Here is an 18,968-nt window from a genome sequence, read left to right on the forward strand (position 1 = left end):
GAGTGGCAATACTTGAATTTCAAATTTGGACGTTGTACCTTGGCGAAACCCAATTCACAGGGTTGTGGAAGACGCATATAGCCAAAGCTACCATTGGGATATTACCTAACTATCGCGTAAGAAGCTAGAGACAATTGAAGTCAATCAACTCAAACCCCACCACCCCCTTCTCCCTCTCCCCTCTTAACCAACGACGACGAGTACTTAAGCCGAGCCTTCTTCTCATGCCAGTATCAATGAACCCAACTAGCAAAGAGCTTTGTGAGATGGTTACGTTATTCCCGCTCGTGGCTATCACCATAGTTATCTCCGTAGCCTGCGCTGTATTTCTCAGACAAGGGAAGTCCTCGAAAAGTTCCAGAAAATCTAAAGTTTGTTGTTGTCCAGTTAAATGTACAAGGGAAAGCCGACGGGTCCGCTTTGTGGAAAGTACCGATAAAGCTAACACTTCGTCGTTCCCATCAACTGACGAAAAAACACCTCTCGACGTGGAACCAGAGGCAAGATTCGCCCAGCATAGTATACCGATAGCCAGAACGCGAAGTGGTCGTTGCGTGAGACTTCCGAAGCGATATCGGGACAATGGACTTGATTAAAAGTCTATTTCGGATTAAAGAGTTGTTCTAGAACGATGCAAACCTACGTCTAGCTAATCATAAAGTGAGTTCCTGCTTCTTATAACACCACTAATGGACAGACTATTGGACATGTGTGTGTAGATCCTGGTGACACGTGGCTTGATCAAAGAGTGACTATATTCTTTGATGTCTCTTCTGAGTTCACTATCCGCGTGGCGTTTCAGGATGTGTCTTCGTACGCGACTAGAGATGGTCACTTGTCGTGACATCGACGTGACTAGGCGCATGTTCAGTCATATCTTACTGTCGCACATTTGGTCCCAGTAGTTTTTACTCCAATAACTCGCATATTTTCATTCTATTACGAAGCGAGATTCTACGTGGAAGACATGCATAGTTAAAACGGCTTGATTCTTCGAAGTAATAGGCTTATACGAGACGGGCAGTCGTTCCGTGGTATGCGATCTTGTGCGGTGATAGATTGAGTAGTACCATGAGCGGCGTTGGGGGATCTTCATTTCCTAGAATACTTCCGCATTCAATTAATTAGACAGATCCGTGGAGACCATACGTAGAGCAAGAAGCTCAAACTAAGCTCAGCATATTGCTGCGTTCTGTAATGCGCATAAGACAGGACGATCTAAGGACAAGGTAGATTGGTATATATACCTAAACACCGCCCGAAAGTCCTTAAAAACTGCTTGTGGGTAATATGTTACGCGTTTCAACTATTTTCCGGAACGACAAGCCATGGTGTATTATTGCGTCCGTCTCATATGGACTACAGCCGCTATGGTTCTTGACTATAGGCACAATATAGGGAAGTGTAACTTCTAAGAACTTTTAGAAAACATGTTAAATGAGTTATGGTGTCGCCCACAGCAAGTGGTAAAAGATGGCTTGCCTTGTAAAAGAAGACATCGTAGTACTACCTACTTAGTATCTCTGGCTAATACTGATTACGACTTTTTTATAGGTACTTAGCAGCTCAAGATGATCAATTGCTGGTTTAAGTTTGAACTGAATAGCGGGCGTGAAAGGCGTCGGCTATAGCCGATTGGAGTTTTGCCGTAGCAATGATTGTTATTATGAAATTTGCTTATTATGATCTATCCCATTAGTCTTATCGTCATTGAGGAAGATTATAAGCAAGAGTAAAATTGGATTGGAGCTTGTAGTCTATTTGGAGGCTGAGATATAGTACCTCGCGATCTAAATGCTGGCTCTTTGCAGTCCTTTAATAATATTTTCGATGATATTAGTTAAAACGAGTTTATAATTTATGCCACCTGCGAAGTTTTTCCTGGTCTTAGGAGGTCCTTTGGCGTCTTTTTTGGACTCTCCGAATCTTAGGCTTTGATTTGAATAAGATACATTTGTACGTGTTAATAAAAGGAGTAAGTGCCGTATAAATAGCAGTCACTATATCTATAGTGACATAATGTTCTTCTCAGTGGCAAGAGGTAGCTGATGGGTTGGGAATTGAGGAGGGCTGAGCTTGGATATCGAACTTGACTGCTATTCTCTCTCACGCTACCGGTCTGGGTCTGAGTGCACTCGTGGAGATGAAGCACTTCTCTATCTTTCCGAATTGTACTTAGACTTGCTTGTCTACTGGTAAGAAAACCGCCACGTTCAGGCTAGTTTTAGTCGGCGTGGATGGTTGCTGCGAGCCTACTCCGACTGGAAAACATTAATTGTAGCTTCGGCCTCTTTGGAATCCGATAGATTGCCTTCAACCCCCAGAAGAGGCTCTTAAGGATGGTTTGAATACAAGCACGACCCGCTGAATTCATGTGTATGGATTCTGTTGACAAAGCTATGTGCTGATAGAAATTTCCTGGAAGCCCCCCTGATCTGACTGATGGAGTGTAGCAGAGCAGAATCGGAATTCCTATACGGCGATGATACGTAGCTGTGTATCTATATACGTGGCTCCATAGTTGTGAATAGTAGCTCTTGACAATGCGTCTCTGCATTTCTGCTCTTTCACAGGCTTGAATGCCTGACATACTCAATGATGTATCGGGTGCTCGCGAAGGAGGTAGAACGACGTCGTCAGCTGCGTCGCTAGCTTTACCGAACTCCGACATAATTCTGGGACATGGCTGAACTACGAACATGAAGCTCTTGACGGAGAGAAAATGGCCCTCACTAGGGGGCATATACTAGCGTTCAGATCAGCCCTAGTCAAACGAGGTAAAATCACGCAATCAGCCATAACAAGGGATGTATTCAACTTTAGCCTCGGGTTGGCCACCTGGGGTCACATAGGGCCACCTGAATGCAACATCAACACAGAAATGCCACAAGTTATCCGGGCGACTATGAATTGTCACTGGCAATGTGCGAGTACATCGACTTCCGGCTATCATCCCAACGGAAATGCGTGACATGAATACAATACTACTCGCGTCCACGGAAAACTGACATAGTCCTTACAAAACTAAGTAAACAACGACAAAGCTTGCTATCCTTTTCCTCCACAGCTAGCCACCCATCTATTCCGGAGGATCATTAACGCTTGCTACCTCGGACCAATAATGCGCCGCTCCCTCCCCCGTTGCCTACATAAGATCCTAATTACGTGCCATTCAACATAAATTCGACGACTTCGCTCTTCGCAACATGCAAATAAAGCCTCCTGACCGAGCGTGGGAGCGTGCGAACAATGTAGGAAATATCCTCGATGAACTCGGTGGCGATAGAGACGGCCTCTAGCCTCGAAAATCCGGCCAGTGAAGCGATACGACCGTATTCGTGCGGCGGATATCCTGTCCCACAATAAGTTCCAGTCCGTGAAGCTGAGTTGCCACCGGCTCCAAAGCTACTAGCATATCTGAAAGTGTAGCAAATAGCTCCGAGTCGGCGTTCGCATCGAATCGGAAGCTACATTCCACCACGCGAAGTCTAGGGCAGTTGTTGCGTGGGAAGTGTTGGGTGCCGTGGGAACTTGTGTCGTCTTTGAAGAACTGGGCGTTGATGAGTCGAACCCTTCCGACGTTTGGAAGATTCAGTCCTTCGTTAAGTATCCGAGGATTAATGATGCAGTCATCAATCCTAATTTCTTCGAGACTAGGTGCCGCGTCGAAAAGACCAAAACAGGCGCTAAACCACAGCGAGCATTGACGCCGTAGATACTGTACTCTGAGAATCTTCAGGCTCAACAATGGGTTTTCCCTCAACCGTGTGAAGTAGGATGCGTCCTCAATGCCAGAGAGACGTAAGTAGAGTTGAGTAAGGTTCGGCAGCACGTAAAACAGGTAACGCAAGATGACCGCCTCATCGCTCCCGTAATCATAGGTCAGATCTACGTCGGATTGTGACAACTTTCGTCTGAGGTACGGAAGAGTCCTCTCCGAGCGGACGTATCGATCTGCAGTAGTATCCAGTGAGAGGACTCTTACACCAGAAGCAATTGGGTTTTGGTCAATTGAGCAGACAGTAGCTTCCCATTCCCACCTGCCTATGTCAATTTTTAGACAACGTGGTAACTGACCACAGTCATTAGACAACAATGCGGCGTATTCTTTCGCTTGGACTGGCTTACCTTATTGTGTCTTGTGGATAGCGCTCCCTTGATACTCATCTTTGCTGTATTTATTTGGCGGAGAGATGCAAGTCGGGAGGTCGGACGATAGCGGAATAGCAGAGACGACAGTTGTCGACTTGCAGGGCATATATATTCGATCGTCCTGCAGCGTATTGCACAAAAACACTATGTCAGCAACAGCCACCATCTGTACACAGATAACATCCCTTTCAGCTCCTCTCTGCAATAAGCTTTGGAGAGGAAACGAACGTTCGTCACAGTATGGCCAAAGGGCGGGACCTTATGCGTCCTTAACAAATGGACAAACACCAATAACCATTGTAGTTAACTCATCTAAGTCAGACAATCGCAGCAAAAAAAGAAAAGAAAAAAATAGCCAAGCAGGACGAGCTACTATCCGTTACCAACACTAGTGGCGTTGAGCCTTTAAATTGGCTGACGTAGGTAACAGCCGCGATACAACATACTATTGTATGTAGAGGTCTTCTGACCAGTCGGTTAGTAACCGATCTTTGAAGATTTGGCTTTTGATAACCAAGTGGAGACGCCGATGCGAGATAACATAGTTCCCGCGATTCACCAATCGGCATGGATTCTTTGCACAAAGCAAGCTAGAGAGTGGAGTGAAACCATACAGAGCGGAACAGGCGGCGCTGGGAAGGCGATCAACCCTGGCAGCATCCAGCTTCTGGTTCGGGCGGCGTTTTGACCCACATCGCAACCCCAGCTCGTAACATCCGGAACTGCTTGGCATGGAGAACACCGCCACTCCACCGGTCAGACTCTTAGACTCATCAGTGCCAACAGGTGCCGCAGCTTAACCTCCCAGTCTCGTTTCGGGGTGATGGCGGGTGCCGTGTGTCTGAGAAAGGTCCCATGGAGATGTCAGTTTCGTTGCACCTCAGTAAATATTGTGCGTCTTTCATCTACTAAAAACTGGTTATAGGATATTGAGCTGACTTCTGACCATGTAGGAGGTAGATATTGTTATTGGACGGAATGGTAGATGATAGGGCCCATGCGAAGGATCACACAGTGGTGAACAATAATGAGTGTAAAGCATCATATGATCAAGGCCTACTGAAGTGCGATCTCGATAGTATTGATTAGGAGCACGGTAGTTGTAAAGGAGTGATGCGAGCAAACAGATACACATAACGACAGGAACACATCGAGAGAAACGATTTGTTTCATGTGCCAAGGCGCGGAGCCACTCGCCAGTTAACGTCCTCGAGCCCTGTACTCCACTGCGCCTATCCCGCCGCATAGTCCGTTGGCCATGCGCCCGTGATAATCACAACGGTCCATTCTGAAGATTCGCATCTCGTTAGCCTCATGGGTAGTGTCCGCGCTCACACCAAAGAACCTCTCCCTTCCCGCGACCGGGCCCATCACCCATCACTCGCTCCGCAGGCAGGGATGAATCCTTGTAGGATACATTTGAGCGTGACGGGAAACAAAAGCTGGCAGTTTGCTTAACGAAATGATTGGCATATCGCTGAGGCGGCTCTTCCTACATAGACCAATCACATCAATTCAAGCGCAGACGGGGGAATAACTCGAAACAACCCCAGATCCACTTCATACCAGGATCACTCGGACTCTCATCATGTTATTTGCCTTCCTACCTCATATTGGAGTACGATAATGGCCCCGTATTAGGCTAACTATATTTCGCAACAAACAGCACAGTCCGTAATCTGGCATGTGGCATTCACGCCGCGCTGGCGGCTAGTAAATGACCTAGGGTTATATCGGTTATATGACGTTACCCTTGTCTGCACATCGCCAGTGCACCGCTAATTGAGCTTCGTTATGATTGCTGTTTAAATACAAAGCAGTCGGTCGTCCCCGTGTAAGAAATACCATAGACGGCTTTTGTTTGCCGCTGGTCTCTCTTCATCGGTCGTTTGAACTACACTTTGGCAAACTTTTTGGACGACTGCGGTCAGCCACAATCATCAAAATGTCCAACCAAATTAACAGCGGGAATGATGTTGAAATCAGAGAGCCCGACGAGAACATCTACGCGCGGCAGCCTTGGAAACCGTCTAGGCACCAAATGGTCGTCATCGTAACCCTATCGATCATGTCTTTTGTCATCGCTTTAGACGCCACCGTCATCGTCACCTCCCTCTCGGTAAAGTCTCACTCCTCGGGAAGCTGGTATCTGGAGGGAAAAAAAAGACTGACCAATACTCTGAACCAGTCCGTTATACAAGACATTGGCGGAACATCTACACAGGCTTTCTGGGTAGGCACTGCGTACTTGATCTCATGCGCTACTGTCATGCCGTTGCTGGCATCGCTCAGTGAGATTTTCGGGCGGCCTGTCATTTTGATCGGCAGCTTGGTGATTTTTACCACGGGTACGACCTTATGCTGCGTTGCTGAAAGTATTGGACCCTTGCTTGGCGGCCGTGTCGTCCAGGGCATCGGCGCTGGCGGGATGTATGTGCTTAGCCTGGTGGTCTTCACCGACATTGTACACCTTCGCTACAGGCCCAAGTATTATGGCATTATGTGAGTATCATCCTTCCAGTAGACGACCCTCAGAAGAGACGTACTAAGAAACGAGACAGACAACTAGCGTGGGCAGTTGGTTCGCTTGTTGGTCCCGTCATCGGGGGCGCCATCGCCGAGCACACCACGTGGCGGTGGATCTTCTACATCAACTTCCCCATCTGTGCATACTCCCTCATCGCCGTGCCCGTTCTTTTAACCCTGAAGCCTCCTACACGCACGTTCGCCGAAAAGCTTCAACTTGTCGACTGGCTTGGCGGTTTTCTCTTCATCGGCTCTATGGTGACGTTCCTGGTCGGTCTCTCCTGGGGTGGCAATGACTTTCCTTGGCGCAGTGCACAGACTCTCGTGCCGGTTTTCATTGGCGCCGCCGGATTGATGACCACGCTGTTCTACGAGCATCGTTTCGCCAAAGTCCCGTTCTTAAAGAGAACACTCTTCACAGACATGAGCTCCGTCACCGTTTACGTTCTTGGTCTCCTTCAAGGATTTATTGTAAGTGGACAAATAACAAACATCGGAAAGCCCTAAAGACCCGCTGACCCTGAATTAGCTCTATGGCCAACTCTATTACGTCCCGTTCTACTTCCTCTCAGTCAAACAGAAGACGCCAACCATGGCGGGCGTGGCAATGCTTCCGGTAACGCTCTTGCTGGTTCCTGGCTCCATCATCTCAGGTGTCCTCGTATCCCGCTTGAATGCTTACCGCTGGTCTATCTGGATGGGCTGGGTCCTGGTGGCGGCTGCCTCGGGCCTTTTCATCAGTTGGAGCGTTGAAACCCACTTGGCCGTCAACGTCGTCACTCTCGCCATCGCTGGCATCGGACACGGCCTCGTCCTCAATGCGCAGACCTTTGTGACGGGCGCCATCGTCGATGAGAGTGATTCAGGTGCCGCGGCGGCCATGTATCTATTTTTACGCATGTTGGGGTCCGCTGTTGGTGTCAACATCGGCTCAACAACATTTCAAAACGTGATGGCTGCAGAGCTCGAGCGGAAAGGCATTACAAGAAGCATTGCGCAGCACGCCGAGGAGTACCTCGTTGTTCTCCGGACGCTACCTGATGACTCGTTCAAGAGAAGCGTGCTGCAATCGTATGCCTCGGGTCTCAAGGGCGTACACAGCGTTTACGTTGCGTTGGCGGCGATTGCCTTTGCTGCAAGCTTCTTGATCCGCCACTATGACCTCAACAAGGAACATGTGACAGTTCACAAACTACAGGAAACTAGTTTCATGAGAAAACAAAAACACCAGGTTTCGGCAGATGCGTAAGTCACGACTCAAACGCAGCTCCCTCGTGTCTCTCAGCAGGAGCCGAGCTGAGGTAAAAGCCATGGCACAGATCGGCATTGCTGAAGCTCACGTTATTTAAACGCTAGGAGACTCAGGAGAGCGTATTTGTCAACCATGTCTATGTGGCAAATTGCTGGGGAACATAGAGCTTATCCGTTAGTAACGTGCTGGGGAAAAAGTAATACGATTCCAGTCTGCAGAATGCAACAGTGCGCCTAGCATTCTGCTGATCTCTCTATTAATTATTCCGGCCATGAAATTTGAACTAGAATATAGTAGAGCCTAGAGAACGAAGCGTTCTGTGTGTCCAAGCGGCCCTTTCTTCCCCATGCTTCTGTTGTCTAGGTAGATCGTGATGCTTGTTGGAACGAATCAACCATAGCGTATGCCAAGACTACATAGTAGTCTCTCTCGTAGTCTTGCTTCCAAGTCTATTGATTTTCGCGTTAACCATGGCGACGTCACTGCCTTGTATCACGCATCGTTGCTGCCTGGTTCGGTAACAACAGTAACAGTTAGCAATAGAAAGTGCAACGTGCTGATTATTCATAATTAAGTGGTAACGGATGAAGACCTAGAAATGGCGAAACACCCTATTTTGTGAAAGTTCTGGATCGTGATCAAACATAACCTCCATCTGAGTTCAAGTATAACAACATCTGTTAGAGTGCTCCACGAGAGTTATCCTGAGTTATCCTCTGGTTTTACCACTTTTCATTTCTTTTTTGCCTTTTCTTGGTCCCATATATATCATTGACGACGGTGTTGTGGGTGAAATATGCCCCAAGATTTCCTTGTGAATATACATTGTAAATCCATAGCCTTACGACGTTTAGGATACACTTTGCTCTTGTGTAGATTATGCGGCGTATCCCTTCACGTACGAACCAATCTGCATTATAAGAACCATTTTCTACAAAGACTTAGATCTCGAAAGTATGCCATCGCAACAGAATAGGGGCCCCGAGCTCTCGGCGTGCAGGCGGCATTTCTCGCGGCAGCCTGGATTGCCACAAGTCTTCGACTATACGTGAAAATAGCCCTCACGGAGAGCCATACAGTCGACGATGGCGTTATGTATCTTTCAACTGTGAGCCTTTCTTTTCAGATCGTTGCCGAGCAATCCGTCTAACAACACCCAAGGTCTTGTACTCCGTTTACGCAGCCGTCGCCGTCCACGGTATTATCAACGGCGGCATAGGCCGACATACCTCAGATCTGGACCCAGACAGCATTGTTATAGCGCTCAAGGTCTGGTACATGTGCGAGATTCTTTACGCCTTCATATCCGCCCTCATCCGGACCTCGATCTGCCTCTTTCTCCTCCGCATCTTCAACCGCGGGACAAACAAGTTGGCCAAGAAGATGCTGCAAGCCAACATCGCCTTGGTCTGGGTCTCGTCTTTGGTTTACCTCTTCATAGTCGTCTTCCAGTGCAACCCGCCCAACTATTACTGGGGCAAGTTCGAAGGACTCCAGGGCAGCTGTCGCCCTGCCCATCTCGTGCCGAACGCAACAGTCGCCCACAGTGTCATTGCCGCTCTGAGCGACTGGGTGATTGGCATACTACCTATGTCGATTCTTTGGCAGCTTCAGATGAAGCGAGAGAAGAAGATTCGGTTGTTATGCTTTTTCGGAATTGGTGTGATGTAAGCCAGAATCCCTATCCGCCTTTTTAGCACTTCCTTCCCACTGACGCCTGACACACTGGAAGTGCCGGGATCATCATGATCATTAGGATACCTTACATAAAGGTGCTCGAGATATCGGCCGACTTCCTTTACCAGACAGTGTACGTGTGTTGAGCTTATGGCTGATCGATAGAACGCTGACGAAACATATCTCAAAGCGATGTTGCTTTATGGTCTCTTCTGGAGCCGTCAATTGGTATCGTTGCAGGTTGCATCGCTACGCTCCGGCCCCTCATGGCCACTTGCGCGGCAAGCACAAGATCGAGAAAGAGATCAACTTCATCTTGGAGGCGTTCCACCCCAGCGCCAAACGCAATCCTCGTTACCAAAGAGGTTGAGATCACGGTTGAAACGGGCGATGAACGACCGCTCAAGCCGGGGAGGCCGTTACCGGACTGGTAGCACCAGGGAAATGTCGCTTAGATGCGCAGGCGTAAGACGAGAAAGTTGATTCGCCTGGAGATGCTGAACTACATGAGAGCAATGTCTCAGCTTGTTCGTATGACGGCTCATTATCACAATGTTTGTGTCATCACCAGCTCAACGATGCGTGTGGCGACCGCGTCGTAACTAGCAAGCTAGTGTCGGTGGCTCTCGGATTGCATTTGACGACTTTGAGAATTTCACGGGTGCGAGTAGGAGGCCGCTCCCTATACATCATTTTCGTCCATCGCGTTTGTGGCTATAGCCGAAAGTCGGAGTCCCACACTTGAGGGTGATTGGTTCCTCCTCTCTTTCCCTGGTCTTTTCACTCTCTTCTTTCCTCTATTATTAACGAACGTGACAGGATCAAAAGTCTGAAAAGTGGAGGTTGTAGTTAATCACGTCACAACATTTCTTGTCTCAAGGATCCAGATAAGCGTTTATTTTTCAATTCACTAAGCGATCAAGCGATCCTGGTCATCACTAAGAAGAAACCAACTTGAAATCATATTATGCCGTCCATGAACGCTTGCCTATTTTGTAGAGTTGCCTGATGTCTTGTGGAGTACCATGCTCTTTTCAGCTGACTCGTAGTCAAGTCTTGGCCTTTGATACTGTCCTTCTATTGCCAGTGATGGCACCTAGGACGTTTTGCACGTGCATCTGGGCGCAGGAGTGATGCTCGAAACAGTCAATGTCATGAAAGTTGTCGCGCCGGGAAATTCACTAGAGCCACCGGGGGGAACCTCCAAGGAACTTCCGGCAGGGGCACTACCTATGGTACTACTGGTGTTATCTATCAATGTGGTGGGACTTGCGGCCGTCTCCGAAGGGGTTAGAGAGATATCGGTCGTGATAGACGTTGGCCGGATGGTCTCAGGGTCTGAGCCTAGCCACGTCGAAGGAAGTCCAATGCCATCTGTTTCGGTGCCAGTATAGAAGTATGGGGGCGTTGATTGGATTTCCGTGGCTGGAGTGGGAGATACGGGGCCCTCATCGTTTATCGAAGTGGGAAGACTGGCCACGGTCGTGGGTGAAGTGCCGTTCCACGGAACGCTTGCAGTACCAGTAGCGTCCAATGGGGAGGTAGCCGTCGTGAGGCTCGAGTCCAGACATGTTCTTGTCATTGCCAAAGGCAGTTTTGCAGCTGAATGCGAGGCATCTGGTGGCAGAAGCCGGATCATCTGACAGCTGGGACCGTCGTCGTTGCCGCACAAGAAAGTCACCTTGGCGTAGGTGGCTTCAAGGCCTGCCGGCAAGGAAATGGCTTGCAACAGCTTGGAAGAGCAAGTGGTAGACGAGTTTGTAATATTCACCTGTTGGGATAGAAGGACTTCCCTCTGGGAGCCTAGAAAGTAGATTTGTGCCTCAGGACATGCGGCTGCATCGTCAGGAGTCTCGAAGTATTCCATGCCGCCGAGTCTCATCGCAGGACCCCTCCAACACTCCTCCTCGAAGCCCTCTGCCAAAACATGTGTAACTATAAAAGTAGCAAAAGTACTGATCGAAGCGAAAGGGAGCCACTTCATTGCCAGCAAAATAACAGACTAGGAGCGCAGTCTGTGTCCTTATATAATTATCCATCTTCAGGTGGCTATTGCGGGTTCGCCGCTGACACGGTGGGGGTGGACTTACCTGTGGCCATTGTCTTTCACAAATCATTTGAGACTTCAGAAGACGTATCGCCGTACGTTATGTCATGGGTGATGAGATATCAGTAGTCGCCTTACAGAAGAGCGGCCTGGGTTAGAAGACAGGCGTGACGAAGGTAGGGAACGGAGTATAGATCTGACTAAAAGGTTGACGATGCGTAGAAAAGCCCGTAGATACTTGAAGCTATCGACCCACCAGAATGACGTTATGCGTTGAGAGATTATTGTCCTTTTACCCCCCTTGGTAGCTACTGCTCTGGGAATGAAATTGTCATTCTCTTTTCTTCTGGGCTCATGTTTATGACGTACAGATGACGATTGATGTAGACTAGAATCGATGGCCTTGAACGGCATACAATGCTGAGTATTAGGTCTCTCTGCTAGCCGGACGCTGTACTACCAGGTTCAGCGCGATATAATTGACTGTAAAAAAAAGTCAATTATATATTCAGGCCTGGTCCCCAGATACACCAATGTATACGAGAGATGGCGCTATACGAGACAGGTGCCCTCTAGCTTGCCAGCGAAGAAAGGGCATGATCTGTTTACGAGATCGGAGCGAAAGATACAAGAGTCAAAGCCTTCAGGCATCAACGAGTGCTTTGGGCAGCCGTCATGTACCCATCAGCTGAGTCAACACCGTTCACTGTTCCAGTACACCTCTGCCGAATACCCCAAACCGATGGCGACGTGGTCGTGGTGAATCGTTGACCTAGTATTGGATTGCCCCTCCGGTTCAGCCATTATGTTCCGACTTTTTGTCGAGGAGGATGGTATTTCTCTCCGCAGAGCAGTCCAAATGTAAGGCTTCGACCTGGTCGTCGTGATGAATACCCGCGGAGTTGGAGGTATTACATAGCACAGTTGCCACAGCGATCATGACCTCGATAATAGAACAGCTCAACCCTACCATGATCATGACACCGCTGCTCCCCAGACAACTCCCCCTACTTGTGGGGATGCCTTTGAGCGCCGCGAGGTAAGAAGAGACTGCAAGAGCGTTAAGAGTGACGGGAATGGAACAAAGTACCATCGTCGCCAGGCTCCACCATCCCATCGCTCTACGAAGACGGAACCGCATCACGATCCAGCCACAGGCTGCAAGCAAGAGGGTTGCTACGCTATCAACTTTAATCAATGTGACCACGTCGAAGTATCGCGTGACCCGTAGCGAAATCTCGTTCGCGCCATCCACTATGGAGACGCCCGCACTTCTATTCAGGCCATTCATATTCAGGCATTCTTCGTGTTCTTTGAGCGCGATGCAAGCGCGATGAAGGCCGATTCGTATGATGCTGGTGGGCTGTATCCCCTGGATCTAGAAATGCGGTTGGTTCAGCTGGCAGCGTAGCAAAAGCTCGGTCTTCAGAAGCAAGCGTGTAAAACATTGAAGGAAATCATCGCAAAGTCGAAGAGAGAGAATCACGAGACCTGGTCATCTAACCTACCTCTGCAAAAGCAATGCTGCCCCAGTTGTAAGGCATGGCTAAAAGTGCCCCGTTCAGCAACAAGTGTATGAGGCTAAGCTTGGTCATGGTGACCGTTGTATAGAATGAAAGAAATCGGGATGGATTCGAGCCGCTCTGCTTCCTTGTTGAAAGTGGCCGGATGAACTCGAAGCTTGAAGCAGATAGAAGACCCGAAAGCAATAGCCGGCATAGCATCTTTTTGTTGAGGGAGTGGCTTTTGGACTTCGCCATTCACGACTCTATAACCGACTTAAACATGTTACGTCCCTGTTGGCTGTGGCATGGTGGATGCTGACTTCTCATAACACAGTAGAGGCGTTGGAGCAAGCTAACGCCAACACAGTTGGGGGCCTGTCCAAGCTTCACAAAAACGTATGCAGAGAACCATCAGCGCTATGGTGGATCAGAGACTTGTTTGAGACCACCTCTTATGGCTTTCGCTCTCCTCTCTCAGTTTCCCCATCCACTCGGCAGAAGGTAATGAATGCTCGAGCTGGTATCTTATTCATTCACATGACACTGTGCTCTATTAGTGTGATTGACACTTTAGGATTTTGAGCTGCGAGCGATTCATCCACAAGCCCCCTGTGCGAGTTTAGACTGGTACGTACAATAAGATAAACGATAGACCGTCGGGCTCCCATGCAAATGCATTTTTATCCACAGAAGCAAACAAGATCCCGTGAATAGTTGTTTATGTCAAGGCACGATCGACCGCAGCGAGTACAGCGCGGTTATCAGAACCAAAGGGTAGTTGAAGGCGTGACCAATAACCGTCTCAGGCTAGGCATACCACACCATCACCCCTTCCATGTTATCAGGCTGGTTACATGTTTGTTAGTAGTGCCTTTGTTACTACTGCACTCACGACTCTTGTGAGCTTCCGCTGGATGTCTGCACAGCTCTTGTCTTTCTCCTGAGTTAGCGTCATTTCTCTGATCGATTCAATACTTGATGATAGCTAGCGAGGCAACCCTAACATGGATGGTTTTCTCAAGATAATAAGCAGGCTTGCTCCCATTCTCACTCCAAGATATTCTCACTCCTCATAGTCCAGCGCGCCCTCATCGATAACGTCCATACTCACCCTGCCTGCAGCATTACCTACTATCTTATGCCGTCATGGTTACCGACTTTGCTGCCACAAGCGACCTATTTCTCTTACACGACCGTCTTTGCATTGTTGTAGAAGATTCACCTCGCACGCAGCACACGTCAGGTGACTCCGACCTGACCGCTGACATCAAATACAAAGACGGGCACCACCGACAAATGGCCACGCTCGAGAGGCCAAAGGATATTCAACCCCTTCGGTCGAGCGATTGTAAGCATGCGGAAGAGCAAGTCCGGCCAGTTTTCGTCCGTGCCGATCGACATCTACCCAAAGAGAGAGACACTGGCCGTTCGGAAATGGATTTTTTTGGTTGGCTTGACTTCGTTACCTTCCAGTCAATAACCGGCTGTGCACTCTGAACGCTAGAAAGCGAGGTTACTTGGCGCTGTCCGGCATCATGTCATACAGAGATAAGGAAGTCCGTAGTGAAGTAATATATAATTCAATGACCTTGCTTTCTTGAAGGTTTGCTGGCGAGCTACTTGGGGAATAGGCATAATGAATTACGGCCGGTTCCTGTGTCTGTGAGCAATAGCCTGAAACGCATATCGCTCTCAAGAAAGCGCAGGAACTAGAGTGTTGAACCACCAGGCGCAATTGGCATGAACCATGATTTTGTATGGTTATCAGACAGCATCAGTATCCAAACAGTCCGTTATCAATTGCGTCATCAATTATCCCAAGGCTGATCACGACTGGTGTGCCTAGGCGAGAAGCGGGCGCACGCTTGCGTCAGGAGAACGCATCTCAGGCCGGGTTTACGAGACACCTTGACGAGAGGGCTGAAGGCAGGACGATCTGAAGGCAGTCGAATGGTCAGCCGCGGTGACGGCCAGACTCGGGGTGATCTATCGCCGAAGGGCCTGGGTCTGTACTGGAAGAAATTGTGGAAGCTCCTGGCAAACCGGATCCCTCCACTCGGGGCCTTCATAATCAGCGTGGCTAGCCCAAATCCAACGTCAAACTACGCATAGAGAGCAACTCATGGCCTTGAAGTGCGGAGGGAAGTCTCGGCCAGATCGAACCGTGAAAGAAGGCTGTGCCCTGGGCGCAGGCGCAAGAAACCCAACCCAGCTCAGCGCGGTATAACGGTTAGTGGCTCAATGCTGAGTACACATGCACTCCGCAACCAGTTTCTCCAGAAATTGCGCTAGCCCGTGCTCCGCTGTCTTACCTGGGCTTTGGTCACTAAATGCCTCTATTCAGAATCTCAATCTCAATCTCAAAAAGTGGCGGAGATCAGCGAATTCTTGACACTGAGAATAGTATGGCTCGTCGAATGCACGGGCTAACGCAAGTTCGAGTTTCGCGAGTTTCTACAGTATATCGCACCGTGCATGTCAACGATCAAGACATGGCCGGTTGGATGAACAGCCGAAAGCCGCGGCTGTTATCCAATTGTCACCCGGCCGGCGCCATTTGTGTACGGGCATCGCTTTTGAGGACCTGACTGGGAATGATCATATATGGAGAAATTTTCCCGTCGTCAGTTGCTCCAGCTCTTTGCGCAGCAGCGTGTCTGATGCAGCTAACCCACTACCATTTCCGATGGTGCCGGGATCCATGACCTGGGGAAGCGACAACGGTGCGGACAAACCTGATCTAAGCCAGCTTGTGGCAAAGTTCGTCCTTTTTCCGCCTCCAACGTCGCATGTGCCATGATCATTGACCGACGAGCAACGCCGACGCAACAGATATTCCGAATTCAACTTATTCGCCTCAAAACGGCAGCTCTAGTGCTACGGCGACTCTGGCCAGCTGCTTCGCGACACGCAATCAAGGTTCAGGTGTCTTCGCGATAGCTCATCAATTCGCGGAAACGGGGTATACGTCGCGCCGGTCGCGCCGCTTTGTTCACCGCCGTCGGAGCTGCGCTGGGATCGGCAGCATTGGCTGGTGTGTGGTTGTCGCCTGCCATCCGGCACCAACGCCAAAGCACCAACAAACCGGTTCCCTACCCATGCATTCGACACTGGCGTACGGGGGTCAGTTCACCCGATGCTACCCTACAGCTGCTGCTTGTTGCCAGCGTCGCATTCCCTCGTCTACACAAGCAAGACCAGCTCCATTGGGTGGCGGGCGCGTGATTCATCCTATGGCCCAGGCCGAAGTCACAGCACCGCCAAACAATTGACAGAATTGACAGACTGGCACGGATGATCCCCCCCCCCCCCCATACGATTGAGGAAATATGCTTTCAGAGTTACAAATTTGACCTCGCATGGGAAGATGCTGTCGGAAATGGGCAGTATCAAGCCGGGCGAGCTAACTCGGCGCATGCGCGCGTCCGGCCGGTAGTGGTGCGTGTGGTCCTCGGTTCGACCGTCTCGTCGTTCTCCCCTCCCCGTAGCTCCGGGGGCAGAAGATCAGTGCAGCGAGCTGGGCTTGGATGGGGCCCCGCCTCAGATAAGTGGGATGCTTTGTCCCCTTATCAGCGAGGCATCGATGTTTGACTCGCTTCGCAACCGCCTGGATTCTATACACTGATCACTCTTTTGCCAGCGCCACTAAGCCATGCGCGGTGGTCCATCATCGCGATCAAGGTTGCGACTAGACGGGCGTGCAAACGATCTATTGCCTTGATTCTGTTACGGCCGAGGACGAAGCATTCACATAACATAACCGCGTACCCACCGCCTGTTTTGAATCTGGACCCCTGCAATCGCGCACCCCCCAACCCCGAAGCGGCCGCCCAGACGGTGCCTTCGCTTGGTGAAGGTATGCCAATAATTCACGTTGCGGTGGCTCAGGGCAGTGACGCAGATCTTCGATTCCCAGTCCCTGGGCTGCGTGCTTGTGTTGGTTCGGGAAAAAAAGCATCTCTGCGATGTGCGTCTCTGCGATGTGCGTCATGCAGACAGCCGAGGTCAGGTGAGAGGCAAAGCCAACGATAGGGACAGATGCAAGAACAGCTGTGAGAGTCTAGCAATGGAAAGGGGCCTCCCCGCCGAAATTCGATGAATTCGTTCGCGAATACTATCGTCACCACGATCAAGCTCAAGACACTTCATGGCGGAGAATGTTTACGGCACGTCTTGCGATCAAAACTCCCGGCGCTGCCCTTTTCGACCGACGGCGGCACGACTCGCCCACCATCTGCTCTCTCGGCCCCTTGTCCACCAATTCCCGACACAGTGGTTCGTGCTATCACCATCCTTACCCCAAGACATAACCAACAGACATCGTGTTGCCATCCAACTGCGCACTACGTCCCGATGTGAAAGTGTTCGGTGATAATACAGGGCAGATCAGGAAACAATTGGCGTTCCAGGGAACCCGAGCTCTCAAGCGGCGCATTTGCAGGTGTTTGTTGCGGACGTGCAATGCGCATATAACTTGGTCCTCACGAAGTTCGCCATGGCGGTCGTTATGACCACTTGGGTGGACTCGAGATTCGAGAAAGACTCTCATGCACGATGGCCAGACTTTCGGCGGACCAGCAAGCACTCGTGCCAGTGTCTCGAGACACATCGTGCGTGGGTGAGTGGACCGGTTCATTCATCCCTTCACAGCCGTCATACCCTTCTGCTTGGCAATCGCCGTCGCCGCCTTTCCCAATTGATTACGGCGACGATTGCCAAAGAGGGTTTTCTCAATTCTACGACGGGTCGCCCAATGCGTTCGAACCCTCAGACTTCGACTCGGCAGAAGATGCTGTCTGTTCCGGTGGGAACGAGCCCAATTCGCCAGAAAAGGCTATTCTCAACCCAGACTTAGCCGACAAACTCCAAATCGACGTCGCCGAACAGTACCTCATCGAACAACGCCTGCAAGACCAGGACTGGGATACGATCAAGAGTGGTTTTGAACATCGGTTTGGCGTTTCTTCGTCGTCGAGCAAGTCAGCCCTGGCCATGAGAGTATCGCGACGAAGGAAGAAGCACAGTGAGATCCGCTCGCTGTTCGAGCAGGCGTCTCTGAAGAAACGGTCCAAGAGACAGCAAGGCAAGAAACACAATTGGGAGACGGGAGTTGAGGATAGGCCTGTACGAGCGGAAGTGACGATGGGGCCGGAGCATGAGGCATCCCCGGAGTGGACACAAAGGGAACGACGTGGGAGGCCCCGAGGCACTTCACCCAAGACCTGCGACCAGGAGCTTACACACTGCATAACGCCGAGGGAAGCCATCGCGGCTGCCGATACGGTGTTGGCATTTCTTGGCCAGCCCGAGCTGCGAGAAGTGATGGCCCAGACGGACTGTCTGTCGATTGTGAGGGTCCGGAGTCGTTTGCGGGAGCAGGTTGATGTACGATGTAGTTGATTCGTCCAGACACGCAAAGCGGGCGATGATGTGGGAAGCGGGCCGTGGTCGATGTTGTCTGCAACCCCAACTTCTGATCTTTGTCATGCTGGCTGCGTTTGCTTGCTGCGTTTGAATAGCAGTGTTGGTTGGAAGTGCAAGAAGAGTGGATCAAAGTGTCGGTTTCACTAGCGTGAGGATTCACATCGTCCCGGATTCAACCCCACGGCTGGGCATGCCGGACCAGATTGTCGCTTCAAAGATGAGCTCGGATTTTTTGGCAACGGAGGCAGGCCACATCGCAATCTGGCTCCAACGGAGTGTGTAGACATACACGACGTCCGTTCTGAAGCGGTATCCACGCGTCTGCAGAATCTCGGCCTTTGTCTTACGAGATTAACCAATCTTGATAGTCGGGCTTATTTTTTGG

The 18,968-nt window shown here is 50.1% G+C and overlaps 6 protein-coding genes across 6 annotated transcripts; 4 read left to right on the forward strand and 2 right to left on the reverse strand.

The window, feature by feature from the left end:
• Nucleotides 1–3,295: 3,295 nt before the first annotated feature.
• BDP55DRAFT_638987 (uncharacterized protein) lies at nt 3,296–4,167 on the reverse strand (the record flags this gene model as incomplete). The annotated part of the gene is made up of 2 exons (XM_060573184.1): nt 3,296–4,072; nt 4,129–4,167. 2 exons carry the CDS (start codon nt 4,165–4,167, stop codon nt 3,296–3,298), a joined length of 816 nt encoding a protein of 271 aa, XP_060421913.1.
• A 1,854-nt stretch (nt 4,168–6,021) lies between these two features.
• On the forward strand, nt 6,022–7,927 carry BDP55DRAFT_624172 (major facilitator superfamily transporter; the record flags this gene model as incomplete). The annotated part of the gene is made up of 4 exons (XM_060571401.1): nt 6,022–6,271; nt 6,341–6,654; nt 6,714–7,149; nt 7,208–7,927. Exons 1-4 carry the CDS (start codon nt 6,098–6,100, stop codon nt 7,925–7,927), a joined length of 1,644 nt encoding a protein of 547 aa, XP_060421914.1. The 5' UTR covers nt 6,022–6,097.
• Nucleotides 7,928–8,918: 991 nt separating this feature from the next.
• On the forward strand, nt 8,919–10,113 carry BDP55DRAFT_686665 (uncharacterized protein; the record flags this gene model as incomplete). Its single annotated transcript, XM_060576524.1, has 4 exons — nt 8,919–9,038; nt 9,092–9,597; nt 9,663–9,740; nt 9,798–10,113. Coding segments are annotated over 4 exons (948 nt in total), but the record flags the coding sequence as incomplete, so codon positions are not given.
• A 2,337-nt stretch (nt 10,114–12,450) lies between these two features.
• BDP55DRAFT_638991 (uncharacterized protein) lies at nt 12,451–13,249 on the reverse strand (the record flags this gene model as incomplete). The annotated part of the gene is made up of 2 exons (XM_060573185.1): nt 12,451–13,032; nt 13,163–13,249. The coding sequence occupies 2 exons, from the start codon at nt 13,247–13,249 to the stop codon at nt 12,451–12,453; spliced, it is 669 nt and encodes a 222-aa protein (XP_060421916.1).
• Nucleotides 13,250–14,305: 1,056 nt separating this feature from the next.
• Nucleotides 14,306–14,656, forward strand: BDP55DRAFT_638992 (uncharacterized protein; the record flags this gene model as incomplete). The annotated part of the gene is made up of 1 exon (XM_060573186.1): nt 14,306–14,656. The coding sequence occupies one exon, from the start codon at nt 14,306–14,308 to the stop codon at nt 14,654–14,656; it is 351 nt and encodes a 116-aa protein (XP_060421917.1).
• Nucleotides 14,657–17,713: 3,057 nt separating this feature from the next.
• On the forward strand, nt 17,714–18,559 carry BDP55DRAFT_638993 (uncharacterized protein; the record flags this gene model as incomplete). Its single annotated transcript, XM_060573187.1, has 1 exon — nt 17,714–18,559. One exon carries the CDS (start codon nt 17,714–17,716, stop codon nt 18,557–18,559), a length of 846 nt encoding a protein of 281 aa, XP_060421918.1.
• Nucleotides 18,560–18,968: the final 409 nt, after the last annotated feature.

Source organism: Colletotrichum godetiae, assembly GCF_030913485.1.
Source record: "Colletotrichum godetiae strain CBS 193.32 chromosome Unknown BDP55scaffold_102, whole genome shotgun sequence".
Classification (NCBI taxonomy): Eukaryota; Fungi; Ascomycota; class Sordariomycetes; order Glomerellales; family Glomerellaceae; genus Colletotrichum; species Colletotrichum godetiae.